Source organism: Anopheles funestus, chromosome 2RL (assembly GCF_943734845.2).
Source record: "Anopheles funestus chromosome 2RL, idAnoFuneDA-416_04, whole genome shotgun sequence".
NCBI lineage: Eukaryota > Metazoa > Arthropoda > Insecta > Diptera > Culicidae > Anopheles > Anopheles funestus.
This window is the reverse complement of record NC_064598.1, coordinates 15,153,672-15,178,449: the sequence shown is the minus strand read 5'-3', so window position 1 is coordinate 15,178,449 and position 24,778 is coordinate 15,153,672. Positions and strand designations below refer to the sequence as shown.

The 24,778-nt window shown below is 42.0% G+C and overlaps 1 protein-coding gene across 2 annotated transcripts in view; it reads right to left on the bottom strand.

The window, feature by feature from the left end:
• Positions 1 to 23,480, bottom strand: part of LOC125764963 (tyramine receptor 1-like) — a 32,008-nt gene extending 8,528 nt beyond the window's left edge. Inside the window, exons 1-3 of one of the 2 annotated variants that reach the window (XM_049429731.1) lie at positions 21,724 to 23,480; positions 7,200 to 8,211; positions 2,541 to 2,643 (exon numbers count right to left, since the gene is read on the bottom strand). In XM_049429731.1, coding sequence (XP_049285688.1) covers positions 2,541 to 2,643; positions 7,200 to 8,037 — 941 coding nt within the window. In that variant the 5' untranslated portion in view covers positions 8,038 to 8,211; positions 21,724 to 23,480. The remainder of the gene's footprint in view (positions 1 to 2,540; positions 2,644 to 7,199; positions 8,212 to 21,723) is intronic. The other variant, XM_049429730.1, reaches the window with a different exon arrangement.
• Between the last annotated feature and the right edge of the window lie 1,298 nt (positions 23,481 to 24,778).

Below are 24,778 nucleotides of genomic sequence, written 5' to 3'. Positions count from 1 at the left end.
TGCTTCAAACACCATTGCTTAACTCACTCAAAATGAGCCGAGATCTCATTTTCACCTCAATTCTTGGCTCATTTCCGAACCATCATTGCTTTGCCGTTTGGTGTTTGGTATTCATTCGAATGGCGAATGTAAAGGGCTGTAATGCTGGATGGAAATTATTCATAGCCATTATTCAGCAGTGCGGCACGGTAGTTTTGGTGGTATAATATGGCCGTATAATGTATTCTGTGCTTAACGCTCGCTGTTTGCTAGAAGTAAACGTGGCTGAACGTTAAGTGGAAATCGACATGATTTAAGCAGGACGAACGGATGACTGCCTTTCACTGAGAGCAGATATTCGCGAAAGATGAATTCATTTACAGTTGAATGAATGCCTTGTCGTTCTTCAGGAAATAAAAACAAATCAGGAATTATGCAAAAAAATATGTTAAAAATGCGCTAGTGTCTAATGTATTGGGTGCCTAAGTAAGTTTCCAAAGTTTTTTTTTCTAATTTTGAAATGAGTTTTGAGGATTGAGTTAATTGTGCTTCTTTCGACCAAAAAGAAGGAACTTCTTGCATTAGTCCAACTATGACTTCAAAATTTTTGGATGAATCTTGGATGAAACCCATGTAAAAATGATAATACACCAATCAAAATATGACTCCAATTCAATCAATAAATATAACTCTAAAGTACTGACATTCGTGCCCCTAATATATCGAATTTAATGGACATTTACTTGTACACTCAACAATCACAAAAAAATGGATGATAGATTTACAGATCTACCGAGTATGCCCGGGATAAGGCACAAGCACAAGGAGGAAATGCCTTGTGAAAATTGTACACACTTCAGCCTTTCGAGGCTGACAATGTGGTTAAATTACCGTAATAATTAAATATAAATAATTAAATCAAAAGATTTAAAGATCCCTTCGTTCACTGATTCAATCAGTAAATTAGATCCACTAAACCGCTTACCATTATAGCTTGTCTAATCATCCTGTGATATGACGAAGGCTCTAATCCAATAACTCAATTAATTGTGACGATGCGATCTTTATGCAGCACAACTATAAGATGAAGTCACCAGGCCCAAAATAAAAAAAAACAACTAAGCAATGTTTGCTAAAGAAGTCTGATTCGCCGGAAAACCCATCCGAAAGGGCCTTCATGCAAGTTTGGTTTGATTGGAGGCAACATTACATTCCTATCGATTATAGCCCATTTCGTGACATGGACGCTTATTTATTCACTCGCAATCTCAGTCATATGGTGCGCATTAATATTGTGTTAATATAGCAAAAACAAAAACTAGCAACAAATTCCATGATTGGACTTCCTACTCCACACCCAAACGCGTCCACCCATCATGCTTCGTCCACCAAACCGGAACACGTGAATCTATAAACGAACCCAGCATACTTGGTCATCATCCATTCACCGCATACAGAACCGTATCGGGAAGAAAGTCACACACACACAGACCTTATCGGATAGTGCGGAAATCGTTCGTGCGGGCTTAGTCGACCAAATTCTCAAACTGGGACCATTTTGCTGATGTACCAATTTGTCCAACACAAAGAAAGGAAGAATTCGGCCTAGTTGTGGCAAGGTCGTATATAGCCGGTACCGGTAACATCATAATGGGCTCAGCAATTTTCCAATCGAGCTTTATCACTGCCGACCGACTGTTGTTTGTTTATACAGCGACTCAGCTTCATTGGTAGACCCGATTGTGTAGATACGATGGGTGTATATGCGATGCCTCCAGTACACAAACCCATCTGGCTGTGTGATTCCGAGATATGTTGTCGGGTTTTGTGATGTACCATTAATGCTGATAACAATTTGCCGAACATAAACGACCGAACAAAAAAGCGACAAAACTTATTCATTTTTAGTACCCAATTCACGATATGACTATTGCGCTATTTAACAGCCACAGTGCAAAATATTTCCCACCGTACGGCGGAGGAAAATTCAATGCAACTTCTATTGGCACGTTACGCTGTTTTGTTTCGCGATTAAATGGAACACACCCGGGTGGCCCAGGCGTGTAATAATTTACCAGTCCCTATAGCAACGATATAGAGCACGTACACCGTTAAACGGCAAACCATCAGCGGCGTCACCTATTGGAAGTGCAAAAATAAAAAAAAACGTCAACGTCAAAACTGGCCGCACCCAGAGCAATTTTCCACTCTGCTACGTCACGCCTTGTGTCACGGTGTGGAAGCAAGAGGAAGCGCATAAAAGAAAAAGCTTCCGATATCGTTGGAAACCGTTCGGTGAAAATTTTTCGTCACCATTACCCAGGAGAAAGGTAGTCACTAACAAGCGTTACCTGCTTGTTCGTATGTGTATAGGCCGCGTTTTCCACACAGCATTAGCGATCCCATAACGCACCACTGCCACTGGATGTGTGTGTGTTCGGAATGTATGGAATGAAAAGGTTAGATTAACAGTGCGGCAAGAGAACATTGAAAAGCAAGAAAAAGAAAAAAGGAAGAGAGAGGAAAACACATTCAAACACGTGCTACCCTCAAGTACATACCTATCTATACTAATGGCACAAAGGCTGAGAATTGATGCTGTACATAGAAGTACGTCTAATGAGATCCATATATCACACAGAATCCATCCGAGCGGCCAGGACCCTGTAAGGAGAAAACAAAGCAGTAAAATGAATAAAAATCGTACAAAGAAAATACTACGAAGCAGTGAAAAATGTCCTGGGCTTTTGGGTGGGCAAGGAGAGGGGAGTTGGAGGCCAAGGGCGTCACTAGGTACGACAACGGCAATTCGTACCATTAATGCCAACGCCAAATGAGTGGAATGAGTCGAAGCTGTTTAGCGGATGGCAACCATCTTACCAGGCGCAACAGCCATGTTTGTCTTTAAAAGTAATATCACTCAATCATGTCTTACTGGGTGAAACTCTGGTAAAAAAAGGGCTGCCAATGGGTTCCATTCGCAGTGTGATTGTTGTGGAATCTGAAATGGGAATGAAATGTTGCCTGTCCCCCGGTGGAAGACTCATGTGAGACGTGAGTAACGCTCCGTAAACGAATATCCTTGAAGGATGTGCCGAAGCACAAGTGCACAGTTACCGATTTCCCACCGATCACCGGTGGGACGAGCAAGAATGGAAAAATTCTCTAAACGGTATGGGAAATAGGAGCTGAAATTAAAAGGAGCAACAATGAAAGTGTACCAGTGTAAAACAGAGAAGAAGAAAAAAACCCTTTTAGCTCGGTTGCAGAACGTGACTGCATCGCCCGTAGGGCAGATTAAAAGCGAAGCGCATCAATGAAGCGGGTTTGACCTTTTTGTGTCATCCATTTCCATCGTACTTGTACCGTCCCCCATCATGGTTAATCCCTTCGGGAATGTTATTTTTCTCGATGTGTTGTTGTGTTGTGTTTGAAACGAAGCCAAGTTTAATAGCACCTGGGTGTCCTCGCGCGTGGGCGAGAGGAGGAAAAGCTGGCCCAGAGTGATAGAATTGCGCCCACGCTCACCGCGAAGTAATTTAGCACCGTAATGCACTTACGGTTTTTTTTGCACCCGACCAAAGCCACTTACCAGGACGAGAATTAGCGGTTATATAATTAGAAGAAATTGGAATGTCGAGAGTAAATTAAACGAATAGCATTTGCTGCATACAGGTGAATGTATGGGTGAAACATCCAATCGAAATGCAGCTATAATTTGCATGAAACCGAATACCAGGCGGCACAGTTATGGAGATGTGGATTATGGAAAAAAAAATCCATTTCCGTTTTTTTTTTTGGAAAAGCGTCCCTTTTGTTGACTGTATAAAAAGGATTGGAGCATTAGGAAAATTTAATGCTTTGGCTTTTCACAGCCATAAAGCACTTTGTGCTGAAAATGAAAATGATGCTGACTGATTCCTTTTTTCCCCACCAGGAACGTGACTACTTTTATTGCCGTTCTTAGCCTTCAAACTGCTGGATAACCGCACTTGTAAGATGTCATATATTTTCCTCCATTTTTTTGTGGTTTACTGCTTCATCTTAAAACGGATCGTTTATCGTTCAGTTTATGTCAGTCAGCCTAAAATGGTTTGTTGCTAAAATTAATGATTCAGTTAAATATCTGTGCCGGAAAAGGGTATGTTGGAACCTGCGAATACTCGGGAAATAAAATCAATCGTGCTGGTTGGCTCGTATAATGTTTACGATCGTGCCCAGACATGTCGGCTGTCTGTCGGTAGCCACATTTTGGTGGTGAAAATCTATGGTGAAATCAGTCGCGGATTTAACGTTAAGAGTGCTTCGAAGAACGGAAATTGTGAATGAATGTTGATAGGAGAAGAAAACCTTTCTTCTAGCCACGGCACACTCGCATTTTTCTACTAATCACAACAACTGTGTTTTGTGTTATTAAAAATTATTTCTATGCCTACATTTACCATACCATAAATTTAAGAACGGATTTGTTCGAGAGCATTTTTTACGAGGCTTTATTCGTTAATCTCCCAACGAGGAGCGAAGTGTGTGTGAAAGAATGAGAGAAATCGAGAGTCTGCAGCTTCGCCAATTATAGTTGTGTGAGTGTATCGTGATAACGAAGCCGAATAGATCATGATAATGAGATAAAGTGAAAGTGTGATCAGTACCGATCGGACAGCAGTACGTCACAGTAATGAAGAAAAAGCATTTATAAAACGCTTTGAAAATTTAGTTCTTCGCTGGTAAAAACTGATGTCCTATATCCCTGAGGATCGTATTTTATTAAAAGAATAGTTATTACATCAATTAGTGTGTTCATTTGATGTAAAACAGTGAAGATTTACTTAGCACATGTTCGAACTGTTCTAAGCGTCATCTTCCGTTGTGCCTGCGTGTGATCGCGTGATTCTTGTTAGTGTGTGTAAGTGAAGGAAGAACGGCAGTGCGTTAAGCGGCCCAAAATCACAAACAGTACTGTCGAAGTGAATGCAAATAATGTACAAAAAGCGCGTAAAGTTTAAAAATTGTGAAGTAAAGACGCCATTAAAGATGGAGTGTTGAGGTAGTGCGTTTGCCTCCTGATTAATTCTTTTGACATTTTATAACTCATCAATACAGTTTCGGTTCAAACAGTATCCTGGTAATCGTGATCGATAAGAAGATTTGTGATCTATGCGTGTACTAAGCTTGCATTTGTGTTATGCCGTGCCATAATCGCGTGATATTAGCTTCGGCCAGTTAATAAAATTTGAAATTAATAAAAAAAAACTTAAACTGATAAAAGTGATAGATTACAAAATAAAGTGTTATCTATTAATCAGTGAGATTATTTCTTATTTCTTCTTATATCTTAATCGTTTATACAAAATGTGGCCACTATATGTGTGTGTGCTGTTTGAAATGTGCCAGAGCGCATTAAAGTGTGTATGTGCTTTTGAGCTTAGAAAAAATGCAAATGTTAGTTACTTGTTCGTGATTAAAAAATTATATCTGCCTAGTTAGTTAAGTTAAGTTATTTTAATATGAGTTCATACTGAAAGTTAGTTATGAGCTTATTGCATGGTGTTTTAAAAGTGTCAATGGTGTTTTAAATGTGCGTTAAAGTGATAGAAGAAAATGTCAGTGTATAAAAGCAAAATGCCGCGAAGAAATAGTTTCCACGAAGTAAATGCTTTCCTGCGGTTTATGAAAGTGAAGTGTTCTGCGTACGAATATCGTTTATCCGGGTAAGTATACCACATTCAATTAGAAATATCAGATTTTCACAAAATGTTTGTGGTAGTTTAGGCGATGGTGCAAAAGACGTGTATTTTATGTAAGACTCAAAAACAAAAGTTTTCTTCAAAGCTCAAGTAAATTACGCTCTCTCGCGGTCAGCAATTTTCACACAATCTAACATGATACATTCATATAAAAATGGGACAGTTTAGTTTGAAAAGTCTCACTTGATGAGTTAAGGAAATCAATCACTGACAATCACATCGATTGTGCTATAATTTGATTTAACGCTAATACATCTCAATTTATCTATTTATTATCGGCTTTAAAGCGATAATTACCTAAACGTAATAACATCCCTTTCGTATAGCTTTCGTGTAAAAATCGCTCTGATAAGCACATCGTAACAATTGCTGTGACAGCTGAATACCAATTTGACAACGTCGTAAATTTGAAAAAGAATCGTAAATCAATTTATCAACTTCACATTGAAAAAGGGTCACCAAGATGTCTTTGCCATGATGTTGCAAACAACAACACCCAAAAAAAAAGGACACAGAAAACCACAACAGCAACACATATTACCAACCAAGAACAAAACAACTCAACCGAGTAGCGTCTCGTCTACAAGGACGATTCTTTCCAATCATGGACGGTGGATTGTAAATAGAAATGTTCGTTTCTTCATGTTGTGTTCAAGCTGCTAGCAGGAAGACGTTGTTTTTTTTTCCTTTTTTATTATTACTTTTTCTTACTTCCGATGGCCAAAGGTTTGGCCACACGGTCGTCCACTGGCGTACCATCGAGACGGAAAAGTTTACCCACTCGGGGACGCTTAACGGTGGGATACAACATGGGTTCCACTTGCCAAAAACTGATCACGGTGTAGAAACGGCAACCGTCAACGACATTCAAGGCAAACAATCAAGGCCACCGGTTGGAAGGCCGGTCACTGGTTGTGCTGATGGTGGTTATAAGGGACAAATTCACCAACTACCCTTGAAACATTCGGATCACGGGAAACTTCCAAACGAACTTTGTCAACTTTTTTTTGCCAAACGGTGCCGTCTTCTGGTGCCGTTACGGTCATCCGAAACGAGGTGCAGATCGATCGATTTCGGAGAAGATTTCGATATCGAATGCAAGTGATTTGTTCCGGCTGTTTCAGTATTTGTGTATCATAAGAGTTTTGTTGTTTATTTACACTTGTAACGCGTGGAATGTTTATCGTACATTCCATTCGCAACGGCAATCGAACGGCACCATAATTGTATCGTATGTGCTCGATTTGTGTGCGTGCCTGATCAGAAGAATCGCTGTTGCCAGTGTTGCCCCTTGTTGGAGGGAGAAGGGTCACGAGTGGTGGAGATGACACTTGAGCTTGAATTGGCAAATGGTTGGCAATGCAAACAAACAATTTACGGTCGGCGTAACGATAAAGCGAACGATTAAAACAGCCGGGAACCGTACGGTGTGACGTTTCCGGTGCGTTTCTTGGTCTGCTTCCATCCCCTACTTACCTATCAGATGGACCGCTACGGCTGGAGGCATGACGAAGATACCGACGAGCCAGTCGGCCACGGCCAGACTCATCACGAAGCAGTTGGTAACGGTGCGCAGCCGGCGTGTCGTGATGACCGACAGTATGACGAGCGTGTTACCGATCACAGTCACTACGATCAGCAGACAGAACAGTATCACCACGACACAATCCTGCCAGTTCGCGATCAGAAAGTGTTCGTCCATCGCTTTTGGTGCTTCGATCGAGCGTGCGGTCGTATCGACCGGCGCAACCGTCGCGATCGCACTGGTAGCACTGGGGACAGGATCGAACACCAAGGTGCTGCCTTCGAACAGGACACTACCGTCGGTAAGGGACGATGCTGGATAGATGGTGCTGAAGAACGTTTGCTCCGCCGCACGGTTAACAATCGCAATCGTAGTTGCCAGGGGATCGTACAGCGATCGCCCATCGTCCAGCGCTGGATCGTACTCACGTCCGCTACCGGCATCCAACAGCTCACTGACGTTTGCCGTCGGTGGGGCCGCTAGCGTACGGCTTCGGCGGACGACCACATGGGATGCGGCCCGGCCAATGCTGGCAGCACTGGCCGCTAGACTCGGGACGCTTCGGGAACGCGTGGTGCGATCGAGCAGCTCGGTCAGATTGAAGGTTGTAGATGTAGTAGAGGGCCCCGTTACCGTGCGCTTGAGTGTCGTCACAAAGTGCCCGGTCGCTCCCGTTACCGTGGCCGGTAGCGTTGATGCTGTGGCGAAACTAAGCGGTATTGGTGCGTATGGTTTCGTGTGCTGCTGTCGCTTGGTGCCACGATCATCTAACGATTGCGTGTGGCTCATGTTTCGCTGGTGTGAAGACGAAGGTGGTAGTAGTGGTAGTTAGGGGTACGCATCATCGTGTTCAACAGCTCTCAAACAAGCGAACTCATAAATCGGATCGCTACCGGATCGTTTGATAGATGCGTATATGGTGATACTGGAACGATAGATATAAGGCGAGGTGATGAGTGACGGCTGGAAACAAAGGTATAAATGGAGTGAATATTAAATCGGAAAAAAATACTGACGCAATCTAATCAGGGATTGGCAATCGAAAAAGTTTATAAAAATGTTATCAAAATCATTTTCTTTTAATTTTTAATGAAAATTTATAAATTTGAATTTGTTAGTAGAGGTCACAGTATGGATACACATTAAATGTCTTATTCTTAAGGCAAAAAGTTACGCAGTGTACTACTTATAACAAAAAAAAATTGTATAACATAAACGTTTAATATACCGAGCACACCCGGGATAAGGTGCCCTTTCACGGCTCGGAGGAAGAAAAGCCTCCCAGCTAAGGTGAAAGGTGTTTCTATGTGTAAGTTAGGATTAATCAATGAGGGCGGCCCGGTGGTGGCAAAGGTCCACCCGGCAGGACCGGGGATCAAATCCCATCAGGACCGTGTACCACCGTAGCAAGGACTGACTATCTGGCTATGCGGAAAAAATAAGTCTCATAAGCCGTAAATGACCGGCAAGATCTCAGAGGACGTTACGCCAAGAAGAAGAAGAAGAAGAAGAAGATTAATCAATACGGCCAGGCCGTTCTATCGTTAAAAAATAAATAAACATTTCATATTTAATGAATGTTAAAGATAATAATAATTAACCAAGTTTTTTAACAAAATTCCGATAATTGCCTCAAAAGAATTTCTTTGATGTTGTGAGCAAAAAAACAAAACCTCTACATCATTACTTCCCGCCCCAAAATCTGGGCAGTAACGTGACTTAAATAAAATGGACGGCTTACTTTTTTTCTTACCTTTAAGATTCTCACAACACCAATACCCAAAACTAAGCCACCATCCCATGGGAAAAGTTGTGGCCACGCACCGATGGTGATGATGGAGTAACTTTGAATGCAGATTAATGAAACCGTGCCGAAGATTAGTTAGTGCCCAGCATACCGTAGTTGCAGTTGATAAGAAGTCCAACTTTTTTCATCAATTCCGTCCGCCAAATCTCTTCTACAGAACTGACAGCCGCAAGCTGACAGTGTCCGCCGAGACGGTGCGGCGGAGTGTCTTGAGGAGTTAATAAATGGTGCAAAACTTCCGGATTGTGCTGCAAGTTGTTGGCAGTGTGCGAGGATTAAATGTTACCTTTCTAGCCAAGATCCCGGCATGGAAGGGGTTTTACTGTACTTTCGGGTCAAAGTTTCAATGTTTGCCAAGAACAGTACGAATGAAAGCGAGAGTGTTTTGTGCTGTGATTGAAACTATCAGCTGTTGGGTGGAACATTTTGGGAAGACAACCGAATAAATGAAGGTGTGAACTAACATTTATTTGAATTTGCGTATCCCCAGCAGAATTGTGTGAACCGTTAACCATTGTGATAAGTTTTCATTCCACGTTAAACCAGCCCAAGGTTTTTGGTGATGGAGAATGGTTAGTTCCAATATTGAAATATCTACATGTTTGCATCTGTTTTCTTTCCTTCTCCCACCGGGAAAGGTCGTCAACGGCAAACTCCATTTTATGCATTTATCCTCCAGCAAGGATGGAGCACATGTGCCTTGTACAGCTCGTACCACATAAAATGGGATCACTTCGGGAACTGATCCACTCCGCCAGTGGTACAAAAATTCCAATCTCAGTTACCAGGGCTTACGAGTGCTTGGGCAGTGTAATCCGCTTGAATAAATATCGCTTTTTTCCACCCGGCTACAAACCGTTGGTACTGATAACCAAAAAAAAAGGTACGCTTTTGGCGGCTTTGTAAGGATACGAATGATTCAATAGTGGTGAACGGGAAGAACCCACAAGAGGTCCCATAAAAACCTCAGGCTCACCACGTATCCTATCAGGTGCACGTGCTGCATAGTTGGGTCAAAGATGGGTTTCAAACCAGCCCCATTCGATTGGCTATCAATTGTCCTTCCTTTAGCCGTGAGCTGGTAGCATACGGTACAAAAGATTTGCATAATTTTACGCCTCACACAAAGCCAATCAATTTATCGGGTCCCGGGTTTACCATCCGATGGTTCCTGTTAGCTACAAAGTTATAATAAATAAAATCAAACTATAGTAAAAACGCGAAGTACTTTATCAGTTGCTTGTGCTTGTACTTGGCAAAAACTGAGAAACAAGTTTTTGGGGCGAAAAACTAAAATTCTTCCATGATAAAGCTTTACTGATATATTACCGTACACGATGGATTACTAGCGATTTTCTGCACGATATTCATTTTTCAATTCAGATATGGTACACCCACTTTATATTACAATCACGAGGAAAAAAAACTGATATAATCCCTGCTTTACGTAGGTCAAGTTGTATCCGCTGGTGGAGTTGGTATTTGCAATATTTTTTTTGCTCCGATTACCTCCACCATCTCTAGTCATACCTGATCCCCCATTAGTATCTTAACGCTTCGGTGTTATCGTTTCCTTTGAACAGGGAGGCAAATAAAAAAAATACCCCATTCAGTACGATTGCTACGAGAACATGAGTTACAGTGTAGATTGAACCCGGGTCCTTATCGAATGTAAAATAGACAAACATACTACTAGCGCGATATGGATCTCGATCTCGGATATGCTTACCAGTACAGAACTCACATTGGATAGTATCGGAATGGTTTCCCCAATCGGAAACTCAATCACGAACTAATGCGGCGCGAAAGTGCTCGAGCGCTTTTGCCAGGTGAAGTTTGCATGTGCTTTTTACCCTTTTCACTTCGTCTGCTCGCTCCAATATGCAATATGGCTGTCTTCATTCGATTGAAGGGTTTATTGGAATTTTCTTACTTTTCTTCTGATTCCATTTCTAAATGTGTCTTGATAATGTTACAGCACCTTCCCAGTTGAGAGCTTTCAGGCCCAATGCCCCCCGGGGTGGAAAACTTTTGCAAACTTGGTAATACGTGGCTAAAGGGAAAATATCCTTCCATTTTCATGGTTTGGCGAGTAGGGTTCTGATGTTTGACTCTTTTTTTATTTTTGAATGCATCAACAGGCTTCGTTGGAAACTACGGCAAACTAGTCCTGTCACGTAGTCCTGTTGAAGAAGCCATTTGGAAATATGAATATTATTTTCTACTTTGAGTTACGGTCTAATGTTTCATCGGATAAGCAAATTGTGTGTCTAAAACTGAACCAAAGATCGTGTAGTACGTGTCTCAACTGTACCGGTCATATCAAAAGAATGACGAAGCTTAGCAATGTGTATAGCTGCAGGTAAAAATTTAGAAACAGACAAATAGCCACTGGCCAAGAGCAGTACAATCTTCAAGAAAACGAACCATTTTTTTGCCGTAATCTCGTTGCATTCATGCTCCAACTTTGCCAAAACGGACATCCAATAATGGACATGTATTACTAAAAATAGGCTTTACGAATAGAGCTCCATCGAAGGTTCTCCAACGTTTGCAAAATATTCCATAGCCATTGTTCGTGCTTGTAGTGCCGTCAGGCGCTATCCACATCATCTCATGTTTCGCCAAAAAGAGGTTCACTGACGAGAAAAAAAACCCGTGCATGACGCTCCTTGATCATGGGTTTTTTTTCGGGAAATATTGCATTGGACTTTGTTTGCAGTGAAATTGGCTTCGAACCTGATACCGCGTCGTCTGAGAGCGAATAAATTAAACAACAAAAAACCCGTCTATACCATGTTCATCCTTCTCGGAACACGATGACGGCAACGACGATTAAATCTTGTCCCAATGTCGTTGTCCTGAGCTTTATGTCAAGCCGTTCTCCCTACCCTGAAGGGTCTGGTTCGACAAACGCACTTTGCTTCGGGTTTATTGTGTAGGAAAAGCAAGCAAGTCGAAGTGAAAGATTAAACGAAAGACTCGCGTCAGTCGGCAGGGTGGATAAAAGGGCCATTTTAAATAGCTCTTTGCAAACCCCCACGTGGGAGTCTTTCATCAGTAACATGCGTTATCAATAAAGGGAATTATAAAAAAATCCCCATTCGAAACATTTCTACTGTGAGTAAGGATGTAGCAAACAAAGTAGTTGTCTAACAATTGGCACTCTCTGCGTCATGCTAAGTATTCACACCCATTTAGGACTTTTGTATCAGTTGGATTGAGTGAAGCTGATGTTTGAATTAAATTTGCATTGTTTCCTTTTTTGTTCCAATGAATCCATTCGGGCATGGGAAGCAGTTCGAAATAGTCATTCCACTCTGCCTGAATAACGCATCCGAATACCTGAATGAATATTTGGTCCTTTTTTTGTTATGATCCACACCTTAAATGGTAAATATTCAAAGCGTAAAATAAGAGAAAAACGAATTAATTACCCGTTTTTGAAACAAACAAGCAGAAACGATCATCCCAGTGCACGGGTTTGTGTCCTTTTGCCACGTCTCGCCCGAGCTTAGGACGAGGTTTAGTGGATTGTTTTCAAATTTTCCGCATCCCTGCGGCGCTCATTGCGCGCGTGGCCTATTGCTGAAACGTTGCTTTTATTGTTCGAATATTGATACCATTAGCCATCGTTACGATCGGCCGAGCGATAGAGAAATGGTGCATGTTGGTGGGCAGCGCATCGGTGGCGGAACACTGATGGAAGATAAAACCCTGTCAGCGTTCAAAAGTTTACCGTACTGGTGCTTCACATTGTGGTGCGAGAGTGGTGCTTGATTGAGAGTACACGCCACCAACGGTACACATGCAGACTGCATGGCACGACATTAGGCGGAACTATGGGACAAAATGGTGCTATTCAGTGCCCGGGGAGGGTTTCGTGTGATGAATCCATAAAGTTCGGTTTCATTAGTTTGTTCCCTCCGAAGTGGATCTGAATGTAAAGAGATGCTAGACTAAACTCTATTTTCCTTTAATCTATGTTTAGTACTAAATCAAACAAAGTAATCAAATTATTGATAGTATAATATTTTTTTTTGCAAAAATTATTTTTACACCAAGCTTTTTCTGCAAATATTTATTACAGCATTCCAAATTATCAAAGTATTATTTATTATTAATTTCATTAAAATAATATTTATGTAATATTTGATAAAAGCAATTCTTCTTCTTGGCTTTTAACGACCTTACAGGTCACGCCGGCCATATCTGGCTTACTAGACTTATTTTTACCACGTAGCCGGATAGTCAGTCCTTGCTACGGAGGAACGGTCCGGATGGGATTTGAACCCGCTCCTGCCGTGTGGACCGGCACCATTTATCACATGCACCACCGGGCTGCCCCAAAAGCAATTAAGTTTGCTAATTATCTTCAATATCGCAAACAATTTGTCTACTGATAGCATTCAACCTCCTGGACAACCTGGTGGTATATCTGATAACGGCACCGGTTCCACATGACAGGACCGTGTATCAAATCCCAAAATTATACAAAAAATAACTCTTGATACAGCCTGACCGATCCTAACAAGCGTAAAAAAGAAATCCTTTTCGTCCTTTAACAAATACTCAATGACGTGGGAGTCGGTGTCTGGTCTGCAAAAAAAGACCCCCCCAGGGGTTTATGGCAATATACGAAACCTTAATAAATAAAACATTTTAATGACCCCGGGATTTGTTACCCTACGTAGAACCATAACCTCAAACATTATGTATTTTTTTTTTCATTTTGCCGGTTGTTGCTAACCGTTAAAAGATTAATAAATCTGAAACCCTAATTCATTTTATTCAGTTAATTAAAAAAACACGTTAAGCCATAAAGGAAACATGTGTATTGCAATCAGTTCCAACACTATTTTAAAGAATGCTTAGAGGATCTTTTAGACAAATTTAATTAAATCTTATTCAAAATCATAGTTCATGTCCTCAGTTCTTTTGAATCCTTACAACCTAAGCAACTATTATTGTACTACAAACGAATGTGTTCTAAAAAAGGAAACCAATTTGAAAACATCCGGAACGAAATGTGTCATAGTGCAGTGCCAGCATGTGTGGAGTGCAGTCGTTCGTTAATTAGACAATGTAAACACCCTGCTCGAGATAATGAAACTCATGGCCCTGTTTGGGCATCTCATCACAAGAACGGTCCCCCGGTTTTGGTGAGCCTTTCTTACACACACACACATGCAGCACGGTCGCCATGCCTCTCACGGTACCACGCTCTGTTTATGTTGCATGTCAGGCAATCTGCATGTGTGTGAGTATGTGTGTGTGGTTAGGGTGAAAGTTTAGCACGTACTGTTATGGTTTTGCTCGAGCAAAGGCTCAATCCCATCCTGTCAGTGCTGGTCCGTTTGAAAGCTTTGCCTAACAAAGCCATCGCCAAACATCCGGTGTGCTGCTGCTGCTGCTGAACCGATGGTAAGCGAGCGAAATTGCAGACATCATTAAAATTTACCGTCCCCTGCCTTATGGAGAGGGAGAAGGTATACGAGTGTGTAAAGGACGGCCAAAAGCCCGAAACAAATCTGTCCGACAGTCGAACGGGCATCGCTAGTTTGCTAGTTTTGTCCTACCGCCTCGGGGGAAAATTTCGGACGCTCTTACCTTATACATCGGTGCGAGTGATTTAATGGCTGTGGTTAAAGGAAGAAACACGCAAACTGCAAGTAATCCCATCCAAGAAAGCACAACCTATTTCCTTCTACCATTCACACGAAACCACACACACAAACACACCGGTGAGACCCGGTAACGAAGGTTTACAGTCGAACAGATTGTCTCCCGGAATGTGGAGCATACTTGCAGCGTGCAACTTTTCCATAGAATTCGTCCACAAGATTGAGTCGCTCTTCAATCGTGCTTGTGCACGCTTTTGTTAGTGACACGATGTCATTTCGACGGAAGTAACACACTGGTACACTGGTAGTGAAGCGAACTGCATCTTGCGATGCTCGGATAGAAGCAAACCGGAGTTCCGGTTCGAAAGTAACGCTCAGGATGCCTGACTTTTGATCATCGGAACCAAATAGGGCACATTAATCTTGTCGTATCAAACGGTCATAATACGGTTCGTTGGTGTTGGTGATGCACGAAACCCATGTGGAGAGAAGCCAACCATGTACATCCTTTTTCTGGTCCTAGCATGGACGTCCTCACTGCTCTTTGCAGTACAAAAGCACCAGGCGAAGCTGGTTTTGGGATGCAAAGAAATGGAATACCGTTTGTCATCATGGTAATGGATTTGTTATTTCCATTCTTTCCCATCGCTCGGACCATGTTGCTGACGGCCAGTTACGTGCAATAGGAAGCAAAGCGAAGCTTGCCGTAAGTTTGAGATAACGTCTAAAACGATCGCCCAGCGGAGTCGCCCATTACCATGTTTCCTCTCCAAGAAAGCTCTCTACACAAAGTTCACAGTTCACAGTCTAGCTGCTTTTATTTGTCCAGGGCAAACATAAATTAACGTGATGAATAGTTTTACCCTCCCGGCCACCGGTTCGGTTCTTCGGGCACGGCCAAATGCTTGTAGGTGGTAACAGTTAATTACTATTTAGTGTCGTGCCGTGCCTCGGTGCCGCGGGTCAAATTATTGTCCTAATCGAATGATGGGACAACGGAACGCAGAGTGCGTAATCGGACCAAAAGACTTCCACGTATTCCTTGCGGTGTAATTTGGGTTTGTTTATCCGATCTACTTCGCACAATATAACTGCACCGAACCCATCGAACCGAGTGTATTAGGAGCAAAGTGTTTTTTGGTTTAAGGAAAAGTTTCACGCCTTTCATTCCAACACAGCTTTGTGGCACCAAGGAAATGGATGTGAATGGGATCTTTCTACACATTTGAGAAACCCACTTAATGCACCCGTCGCATCACCCTCCGGAGACAGTAATAAATTAGAATTATCAAATTACCTCCTCAACTGTTGGCCCGCGGAAATATTGCGCTGGGGCGTAAGGAACAACGTTAGTGGAGTTGCCTTTAGCTAAACGTTCATTGGCTTCATTCGTGGGATGGTATAATGGATTGACCTTTTTGGTTGATGAAAAAGCGAACTGGTTTGCATTGGAAGAATAGAGTAAACAAATGGCTGCGGTCATCGAATCATTCAGTGGTGATGAACTACTGTTCTCGTCAGCTTTACAAACCGCAAAGATGAGCTGTTTTCTTTGTACTTTTTTATAATAAAGCATGGAAAAGTTGGGATTTGCATTGAATCTCAATATGATTGGAAAGTTTAAAATTTACTTGGAAATAATTATTTACCATCTGTACGATGAATGGGGAAGTTCTTGGAGAAGATGGCGGTCCACTTCCAACAGATCCACTCATTCCAGCTCTTCATAGATTTCAATGAGGGAGATGATAGCATAACCAGAGTAAAACTATACGACGTAAAGAGCACTTTTGGAATCCCTTTTTGGAAGATTTTGGTGGGCTTACCAGACCTGGGTCAACGCCCAGGAGATGGCTGAGATGAAGTCTTCGGAGACCAATTGCTATAAGTCATTTCAAATCCCGGCATACGTTCAAGACATAGACTCCATTGGTTCATGAGGCTAAAACCTAATCGATAAAATGATTACCAGTGGCTCTGCTATTAATTCTTGATGTACAGAGATGACGTACTAATCGAACTTTTGAAGATTTCCAAAATGTCACCAATCTTGTGTTAAAGGTCAATATCGGCAAAAACAATGTGGTTGAGTTTCGCGGTAGGGTGCCACCAATCAGTCATTTTACTGTGACGATGTGTTCCAGTACGCACAAACGAATCTGAGACTTGGACTCTGTCCAAAACTGAAGAAACCCTCTAAGTCGCCCGCCTTAGTACTTCGAGAGGAAGATACTCAGCAGGGTTTTTGGCTCCGTATTTGTAATAGGACAACGGAGGCTATAAAGACGAATAATATTCACTTTTATGCTGGAAAACGTTCAAACCTGGATATGGAAATTGTAACGAAATGTTCAACAAAAAAGGCATTACCCAACTAATGAGGTTCTTGCGTTCCTTAACAATTAGCTGTATTGACAAATCAACAATGGTCATTATTTACTATTGACAAACTATTACCGTGATGGTATACAATCACATCTTCACTATCAGAGAAAGTAAGATTTACTTAACAAAAAAATAAATAAATAAAACCAAAAAATCCTCAACCACGATATACCGTTCACAGCGTAATCGGTTTCTCGCGTGAATTACGCCATTCGATGTGTTGTGTAGCGATAACGTACAGGTTGATTGCACGACCAAAGCGCGTGACGTAGGAAAATTGCTGCCGATGTCACTAATGCTACTTGTTTCCATTTGTGGTGTGCCGGGCAGGAACCGATAACGCGGTCGTGCATCATTCGTAGGCACCTTTTAAGGAAGAACTCATCCACATTGTCAGGCGCTGATGGCCGGTGTTGGAGAGAAACCGAATGAAGGAAAGGGAAGCTTTTACACACTACACACGCACTAATATACAATGACACAATGGTTACACTGACGCAGTTTGTCATTCGTGGTAGCAGTATTGGGCAACTTGATATTGGTGCGTGTATTGGATATCGTTTGATTGACGCCAGTGAAGGGAAATGGCCCACCCATCGGGACATCGCGAAGCATCACGTCTCCTCCCGATGATGATGTCAGGGTACCCATCACTCCATCTCCATCCACAAATGGTCGTCGCGATGTCTCATTTTTAATGATTAATTTAAGCACTCATCTATTCAGCTAATTCCACGCGCTTCCACACAAAAGACTCAAGCGGGCAAGTGCGTGAAGCGTTTCGTGTTCGAAGCGCTAGCGTAACAAATTCTTCCACACTGCAACGGGACACCGTGGCGCCAACGGTTTTTTGGGGATTGGGTTGCATAAAATTGAAAAGCTGATTTGATTAACCGAAGCAATTAGTGCCGGGAGTTTACGGTGCGTGCTTGCTGTGGTACCGTTTAAACCACGCTCAATTTATTACACTGTCAACTGCAAACGGCACCAGGAACCCGATACCGAAAGGTGCCACCATTGCCAAGGTAACTACAGGAATAATGGCATTCAGCGATTGCTCCCGCATACTTGCCCTGGCGCCATCAGGCGTTTGGAGCAGGTGTGTCTGCGATGAACAGCGACGGTATCCAAAACCTGAACGACATAACACAATGTGACTGATGTGTTCTTGTGTGACGGGTTTCTTTTTTTTCGCTTTCTCTCTCTCTCTCTCTCTCTCTCTCTTTACTATCCCTATTCGCATGTCCTACCGTACAATCCGTCATACAGAGTCAATGATGAAAACATGACAGGCCATGATTGCTATTTGCTCATCCGCAGCAACATCCTCCGGGTGGCAGCTCCACGCCGGAGACACGGAAACAAAAACCTTTTAAAGGGAGTCTACGCTCTAGGAGATCGCGACGAGGATGGGCAGCATGCGGTTTAGGCTTGGTTGTTACAAAGCTTGCGGTTGACTTTCGGACCCACAGGCCAAGTAGGTTGGAACGGAGTAGGGTTTAGAATTTATAGCCGGGCGTAGTCAGCAGATTCCTCAACAAATACATCGCCACTTCGCCCTAGCGGCCATTGTTCGGGAGTGAGTTGAAATCAGTGTTACTCTAGGCAGATTTAAAAGCTTCTTTGCCATAGACACTTCTCTGTGTGTGTGTGGATTCAACTTCCGGGTCGTTGGGGACTTCCCTCATGTCCTTGGGATTGTTTCTTCCCTGAGCAAAATCCACAACCAAATGGTAAGAAAGTTTACTGAGCCACAGAGACCTGAGGGTTGTGACCCCTTTTGCTAAAGCTGTGGTTGCGTGTGTGGTTTTTTGCTGTTGTCGATCTTGCAGTATGGTACTCCTTATGGTTACTTGGAGTGTCTTTGTTTAGATTATGTTGTTGGGTTTTTTTTATTGCTGCTTCTCTGCGTACTAACAAATTTCTCCGATGTGTTGATGTGCTCCAGTTTTGTGATGAACCTAGCCGGAGATCAGCTCAGCCGAGGGTGAGACATTTGCACCTTACCAATCTTCCGCTGATGCCTCCGAACGACAGCCCTGATTCGTTATGAGTTTCAGTTTTTTTCGTTGCTGTTACCACCCATCATTGGCCCTTTTGCTAAGGCGGATGAGAATGAAGCATCCGGGAGCAAGATGTGCTGCGGTTGATTAGATTATAGAAAAGTAAGGTTATTCGATTGTGCGCTTCGCCTTTCAACCACGTTTAGCTCGCTCCTGCGGAACAATACAACATTTACATCCGGGCCACGTGGTGCCTGTTTAGTGATGGAACCACTTCAACACGGGCAAATCCATCCGACCGGACCGCGCAATTCAGTAAAACTTAATTAAACCATTGTTCGCGTTTGTTAGCTGTTTTTCGCTTTGCATATCCTACCAGACACAATTGACATTTCTAGCCGCGTTTCTTCAACGATCGTGACCATCTTGGTAGTAGGGATATAAAATATACAGGGTGGTTCTTTAGGTGGCAAGTTTATAAAAACTTTCAAACATTTTTGAATTACAGAAAAGCGCAATATTCGAGTGTAATTCACAGAACGTAAGAAGGGAAAACTGCAGAATGATACTTTCAACTACACGCACAACTGGCACAATCAGGTGACAAGGCTAGAATTTACGCAACACAACAATCAACCCTCAGATCACATCTTCATTATGCAGCATGGAGTGCGTGGCCTTTCAGAAGAAAAACAAATCCTTTCTCCCAAGGGAAATAAAAACAAGGCGCAATAATGGAAATGGACAACTCTCGAAGCTTTTGTTTCGTAAGTAGGGGGTAGGGGGCAGAGGTTTTCCAAACGAGGAAAATGATCTGACGGTCAAGGTTTCTAAAAAGGAGAAAGCTTGCGTTTTTTTTGCGTTTCTTCTATTCATTGCTGCCTGATTGAGCTAACCGATAGGAAATCTTTTGTACCAGGCCAGATGCTACCCCCAAACAACAAGGGCCTGCTTTCTGGGACAAAAATTAACATTTTATTTTCCCGCTCGTTACGTGCTTAAGGGACTACAAATTTAAACCAGCTTTTTTAGCCCTTTTCCATCCTCTCAAGGTTTGACCACTTGTAGCAAGATAGAACACGTTGAATAGACAGTTACATTTAAAGAAGAACACAAAAACTCTTTCTCTTGTGTTGTTGAAGTTTAACTTTACATACTTATCTTAGTATCTTTCAGATAAATACTAAGCCACGTTTATGACTGTATCAAAGCGAATACTATTATCTCCACAGCACAAACGATCCTTTTGCTGTTGAACTTTTTCATTACCATGGTTTTTAATTAGAATATCACTTTCAATCAGCCCCCTTCCCAATCGCGGTCCCCATGCTAGAGTGAGCCTTGCAAATCACCAAAAACCAAAGGACTTTTAATTTATGTTGATGATCAAATTTTGGGCCACGTCTTTGATCCAGCGCCAGCAATTAGCAAAGGCAACCGTTCGCCGAGACTGTAAGCTACGTCTAAAGGGAAAGAGATTAGGAAAGCTTCATCATTCTTCAGGGTTCCGTTATTTTTCTCCTTCCCATTTTTGCTAAATTCCGGTGACAATACCCAGCGTTTAAATCTGTATGCTGGGAAACGTTTCCCTTTGAAGGAGCGAAAAAAAACTTCGCGAATTCAAATAAACCAACGTTAGACAGCGGCAACACTACACACGGTTTCGGTGGAAAATAAATTATTTTGTCTAGGATAGTCTACAAATCCCACGAAGCTAATTAAAGAAAAGCTTTTGTGTTAGCTTGTAGCAACAAAAACCACAGAACGGAAGAAGACTTTCGCGCGGGCACGTTGCGTTGAACGAATGTTGCATTATTGAAAAGCAAAGTGGCTTGAAAGATAATCAGTTCGCCGAAAGGTGACAAGGTGGGGCCACCAGATTGAATATTGAACTGTATGGGAAAGCACATTGCTGTTGCAATGTTCACTAAACGGTAACGATTCGGTTGAAACTTCAAATAGAATGTTTTTAATCAATTGCTGATGATGGTTAATTTTGAATGGAAAACCCCTTAATTATTCAAATTTGGATTGTAATTCGGGGATGTAGCTTCAAACGCATCAGGTGAAGCATTTGTTTAAATTAGCCTAATGAAATTAGGTGTAACAAAACTCGAGTATGGTTCCATGTTATAGTGCCCTTACACAATTACCAGGATTAGCGAATTTTAAATATTTCTAATGAAGATACACTCGTATCTTCACTCATATATTTTGACTACAGTAACTCCATCGACACATTCAAAAATAGCCTTCAAACTTTGTATAACAGTTTTGACGTTAATTTTTGAAGAGAGATCCAATTATTTTTAAGATGGATATAATTTGCTCAGGCCGCTTTTCGAGTTATGCAATATTATCGAAAATTAAAAAAAAACTATTTAATTTAAAATGTTTTTTTAGTATCATCTAATAACAAAAAAAAAAGAAATACTTAATATCATGATGAAAAATGCAATTAACTCATTTAATTTTCAATTTCCACACAGTACACAAAATCCTCTCCCCTTACATTGTGTGCCCTCCACCAGTGGCCTTGAAACCCAACTCGTGGAAATGCGGTAAAATTGATCAAAACAAAGCAAATAGCATTACGCGTCCATTAAAATGCTCTCTCCAAATTCTAATTGATGCACTTTCGCTTCCGAACACTTACCGAATTCGTTCCCTCAGTGCTGGCAGGCGTAGAATGTACCTCGACATCGCTGCAAAACTTCTCGCTCGGTCATATTTTATCAACTTTTCAACCCGTAACGGTAAGCTTTTCCGTAAGGGCTGACAGCTTCACTCCGCTGGGGAAGTGGGCACTGCCTCGTGCACCGGTCTCAGGATGATTGGTTGCTTTTCTTTTCGGAAGTTTTGTAACACACAACAACAAAAAAAAACCCCCCGGACAACTTTTGCACATTCACTCAAGTAACCGGTGTGTTTAAAGGTTTTGATGCAAAACTTGGCTCGGATCGGGTGCAATGATGCACTTTCTTACCGGGAATATTCGCGATCGCAGTAGTGCGCTTGAATGCGTTCGTGGCACGATCGGTTTTGATAGAAACTTAATCACAATAGCACACGCGAATAGGAAAACCCACTGCAAACGATCATATCGAACACAACGATGCAGTCATTTGTGCGATAAAAAGAGTAAACGCGTTTCTGACGGTGATCCGCAACGGCTGGACTCTGTGTGTGTATGGCGTCTGTTTGTTTATTGATCTAAACCCATCATCCGTACCGTGCGTTCCAGCGTCTTTTTTCACCGCTCACTGCCCTTCGTCACATTTAATCACTACAAGCATCACTGGACCGTTCGAACCGGCCTGGAAGTGGGATAGGTCTGTAAGATTCGCACCTTTTTGTTGTTGTTGTCGTCGTCTGCCTTGTTCGGTTTTGTTTGCCTTATGAGCGAATCGTTGTCACACGCAGCTTCACGTCCGCTGTGTCCACGACCCGGGTTCTGTTCCGGATGGGGACACTCGCACACTCGCAAGGGTGATCTCGTTGGCCTCGAGCCGACCCTATCACTCGTTCACCTGGGCACCTTGCTATCTGGAAGACGGCCAGCAATTAAATGATGCGAAACCGAGACCGGATGACACTCCAAACCGGTGCAAAAGCGAGTGATGGCGTTTTGTAACGCAGATGGCGCGATATTTGAATGCACGAACGGGTTCTGCCCTGGGCACAAAATGAACGAGTGAAGCGTGCGAGCGTTCGGTTAGAACTGACGCCGATGGATCACTGCTTGTAACGGATGTACGTTCCCGGATACCTTTGCCAAACGGGGGGAAAGCCAAAACGCTCGGGTACGCTGCTTTCGGTCCGAGATCGGTGCGAGAGCCGAGATCGGTTGGTCGTATTCGGTGCAATGCGACCGGTTGCCACACGCTCGGAGAGAACGCACAACATCTTCTCCACCGAGTCGCGTTTGGTGCTGCGAGCAACAGCGTGCTGTCGGCGTGGCGTGGGGTTGGGAGGGACACACAGTTGCGGACGCTGCCACAAGGTTCGGTTTGGTGTGGTGAGTCGAACGCAGGAAGGATATTCATCGTGTTTTATGATTTTTTTTACATTGTTCGGTTTTTGTTTTGTGTTTGCGATATTTAAGCTCGTATCCTGTGCAGCGTTGCATCGATGTTTTTCATCCCTTGGAGCAGCTTGAATAATGCATACGAGAAAGTTCAACAGATATGATCACAAAGGGGTTATAGTTTGCTGTCATCTGGGAGTGTGTGACTGTGTATACTAACAATCAACCATACTTAAAAAACACTTTGCTAAACAAAAACACCTTCAGATCGAACTTTATAGATGATTGAAAACAGTATTGTGTTGCGAATAATGTTTGTTTTTGTATAGTTTTCCGCATCGCATTTTGTATGTCTTCTACAAAATACTATCCACGATTTCTGAACTGATCCAAACATCAATACTAAGAACAAGCAATATTTAATTTGATTTCAATTATATTGTATCCTTATTATTATTTTTATTTAGTTGAAGTTTCATTAAGTTTTATATTAAAACAATAAGATTTTATTTCAGAATTACTTTAATAGCTCTAAAAGGATTTAAATTCTTTATAAGTGATCGATAAAAATCAGGTGCAAATTGAATATCTATTTTATCGATATTTATTCAGCTCCTCCATGAAAGCATAAACATTTATTAAAATTGAATACATTTCACAGGAAAAACTTTGGCTGAATTGTTAAGCTGAAAAAAGGTAATTTGTCAAATGATGACACAATGTTTCAAAATTCTAAACACAGCAAGGACCGATGTGTTAATTTTGGTTTGATAAAATTATTGATAATTTATCAGCTCCGATTTCAACGGAAATTTAAACATCAAATAGCAAAAAGGTAATTGATATTCATTTGAATTTTCGAACCGAATCACGAAGAATCGCTAAGTCAGTCTTCAGAGCTTCATTGCGCCAATCACATTTCCTATAATGAAATGAAAAACACAATTTGTTTGTTTTTGTATGTTGGAGAGGTTGAAGGGAGTCGTTGAAAAAATATAAAAATTCCCCCAAAGTGTCATTTTTGCTAACAGAATAAAATTGTTTGATTTGAATATAAATTCCGAATTAATTTAATTTTCTGTCAGTTTTAATGAGGCAGACAAAGTTCTGATAAAATAATCATACATTCAACCCTCCTTAAACTGTGATTCTATTTTTGCACACAAACTGCTCCCAAAAGGTGATTACAACAGCCGAATATTTTCAACGCCAAACGTCGAAGAAAGAACAGCAGTGTCACCTGTTTGTCATTCCGAGCGTTCGCCAAAAGCATACCAAACACGTTTGGCACGTGTTTCGTTGTTCGATAGTTTGGAGATGGTAAGATGGCGTAAAAAAATAATGGTAGACACACCAAAGGCAAAATTTCCACATTTTTCCACAATAGCCAGATGTGAAAATGGGCGACATCAGATTTCTGACGTGTTTAGCCGTCTGCGTATTGGAAGCATTTTACACGCGTCCACCATTCTCGGGCAAGGCCCATGGTTTTTCCACTGGTGAAGAATTCTAGGAATTTTAAACACTCTGCTTAAGCGTTACTTCACTTTAACCTTCCACCATATCGGCCTACGTTCGTATGCGATCTAGATGAGCGTCGAATGTAAAGTAGCTCTCGGATGGAACGGCGTTCCACACAAGCGCAGGTGGAACTGTGTATGTGCGGGTGTGGTTGCGACTCAAT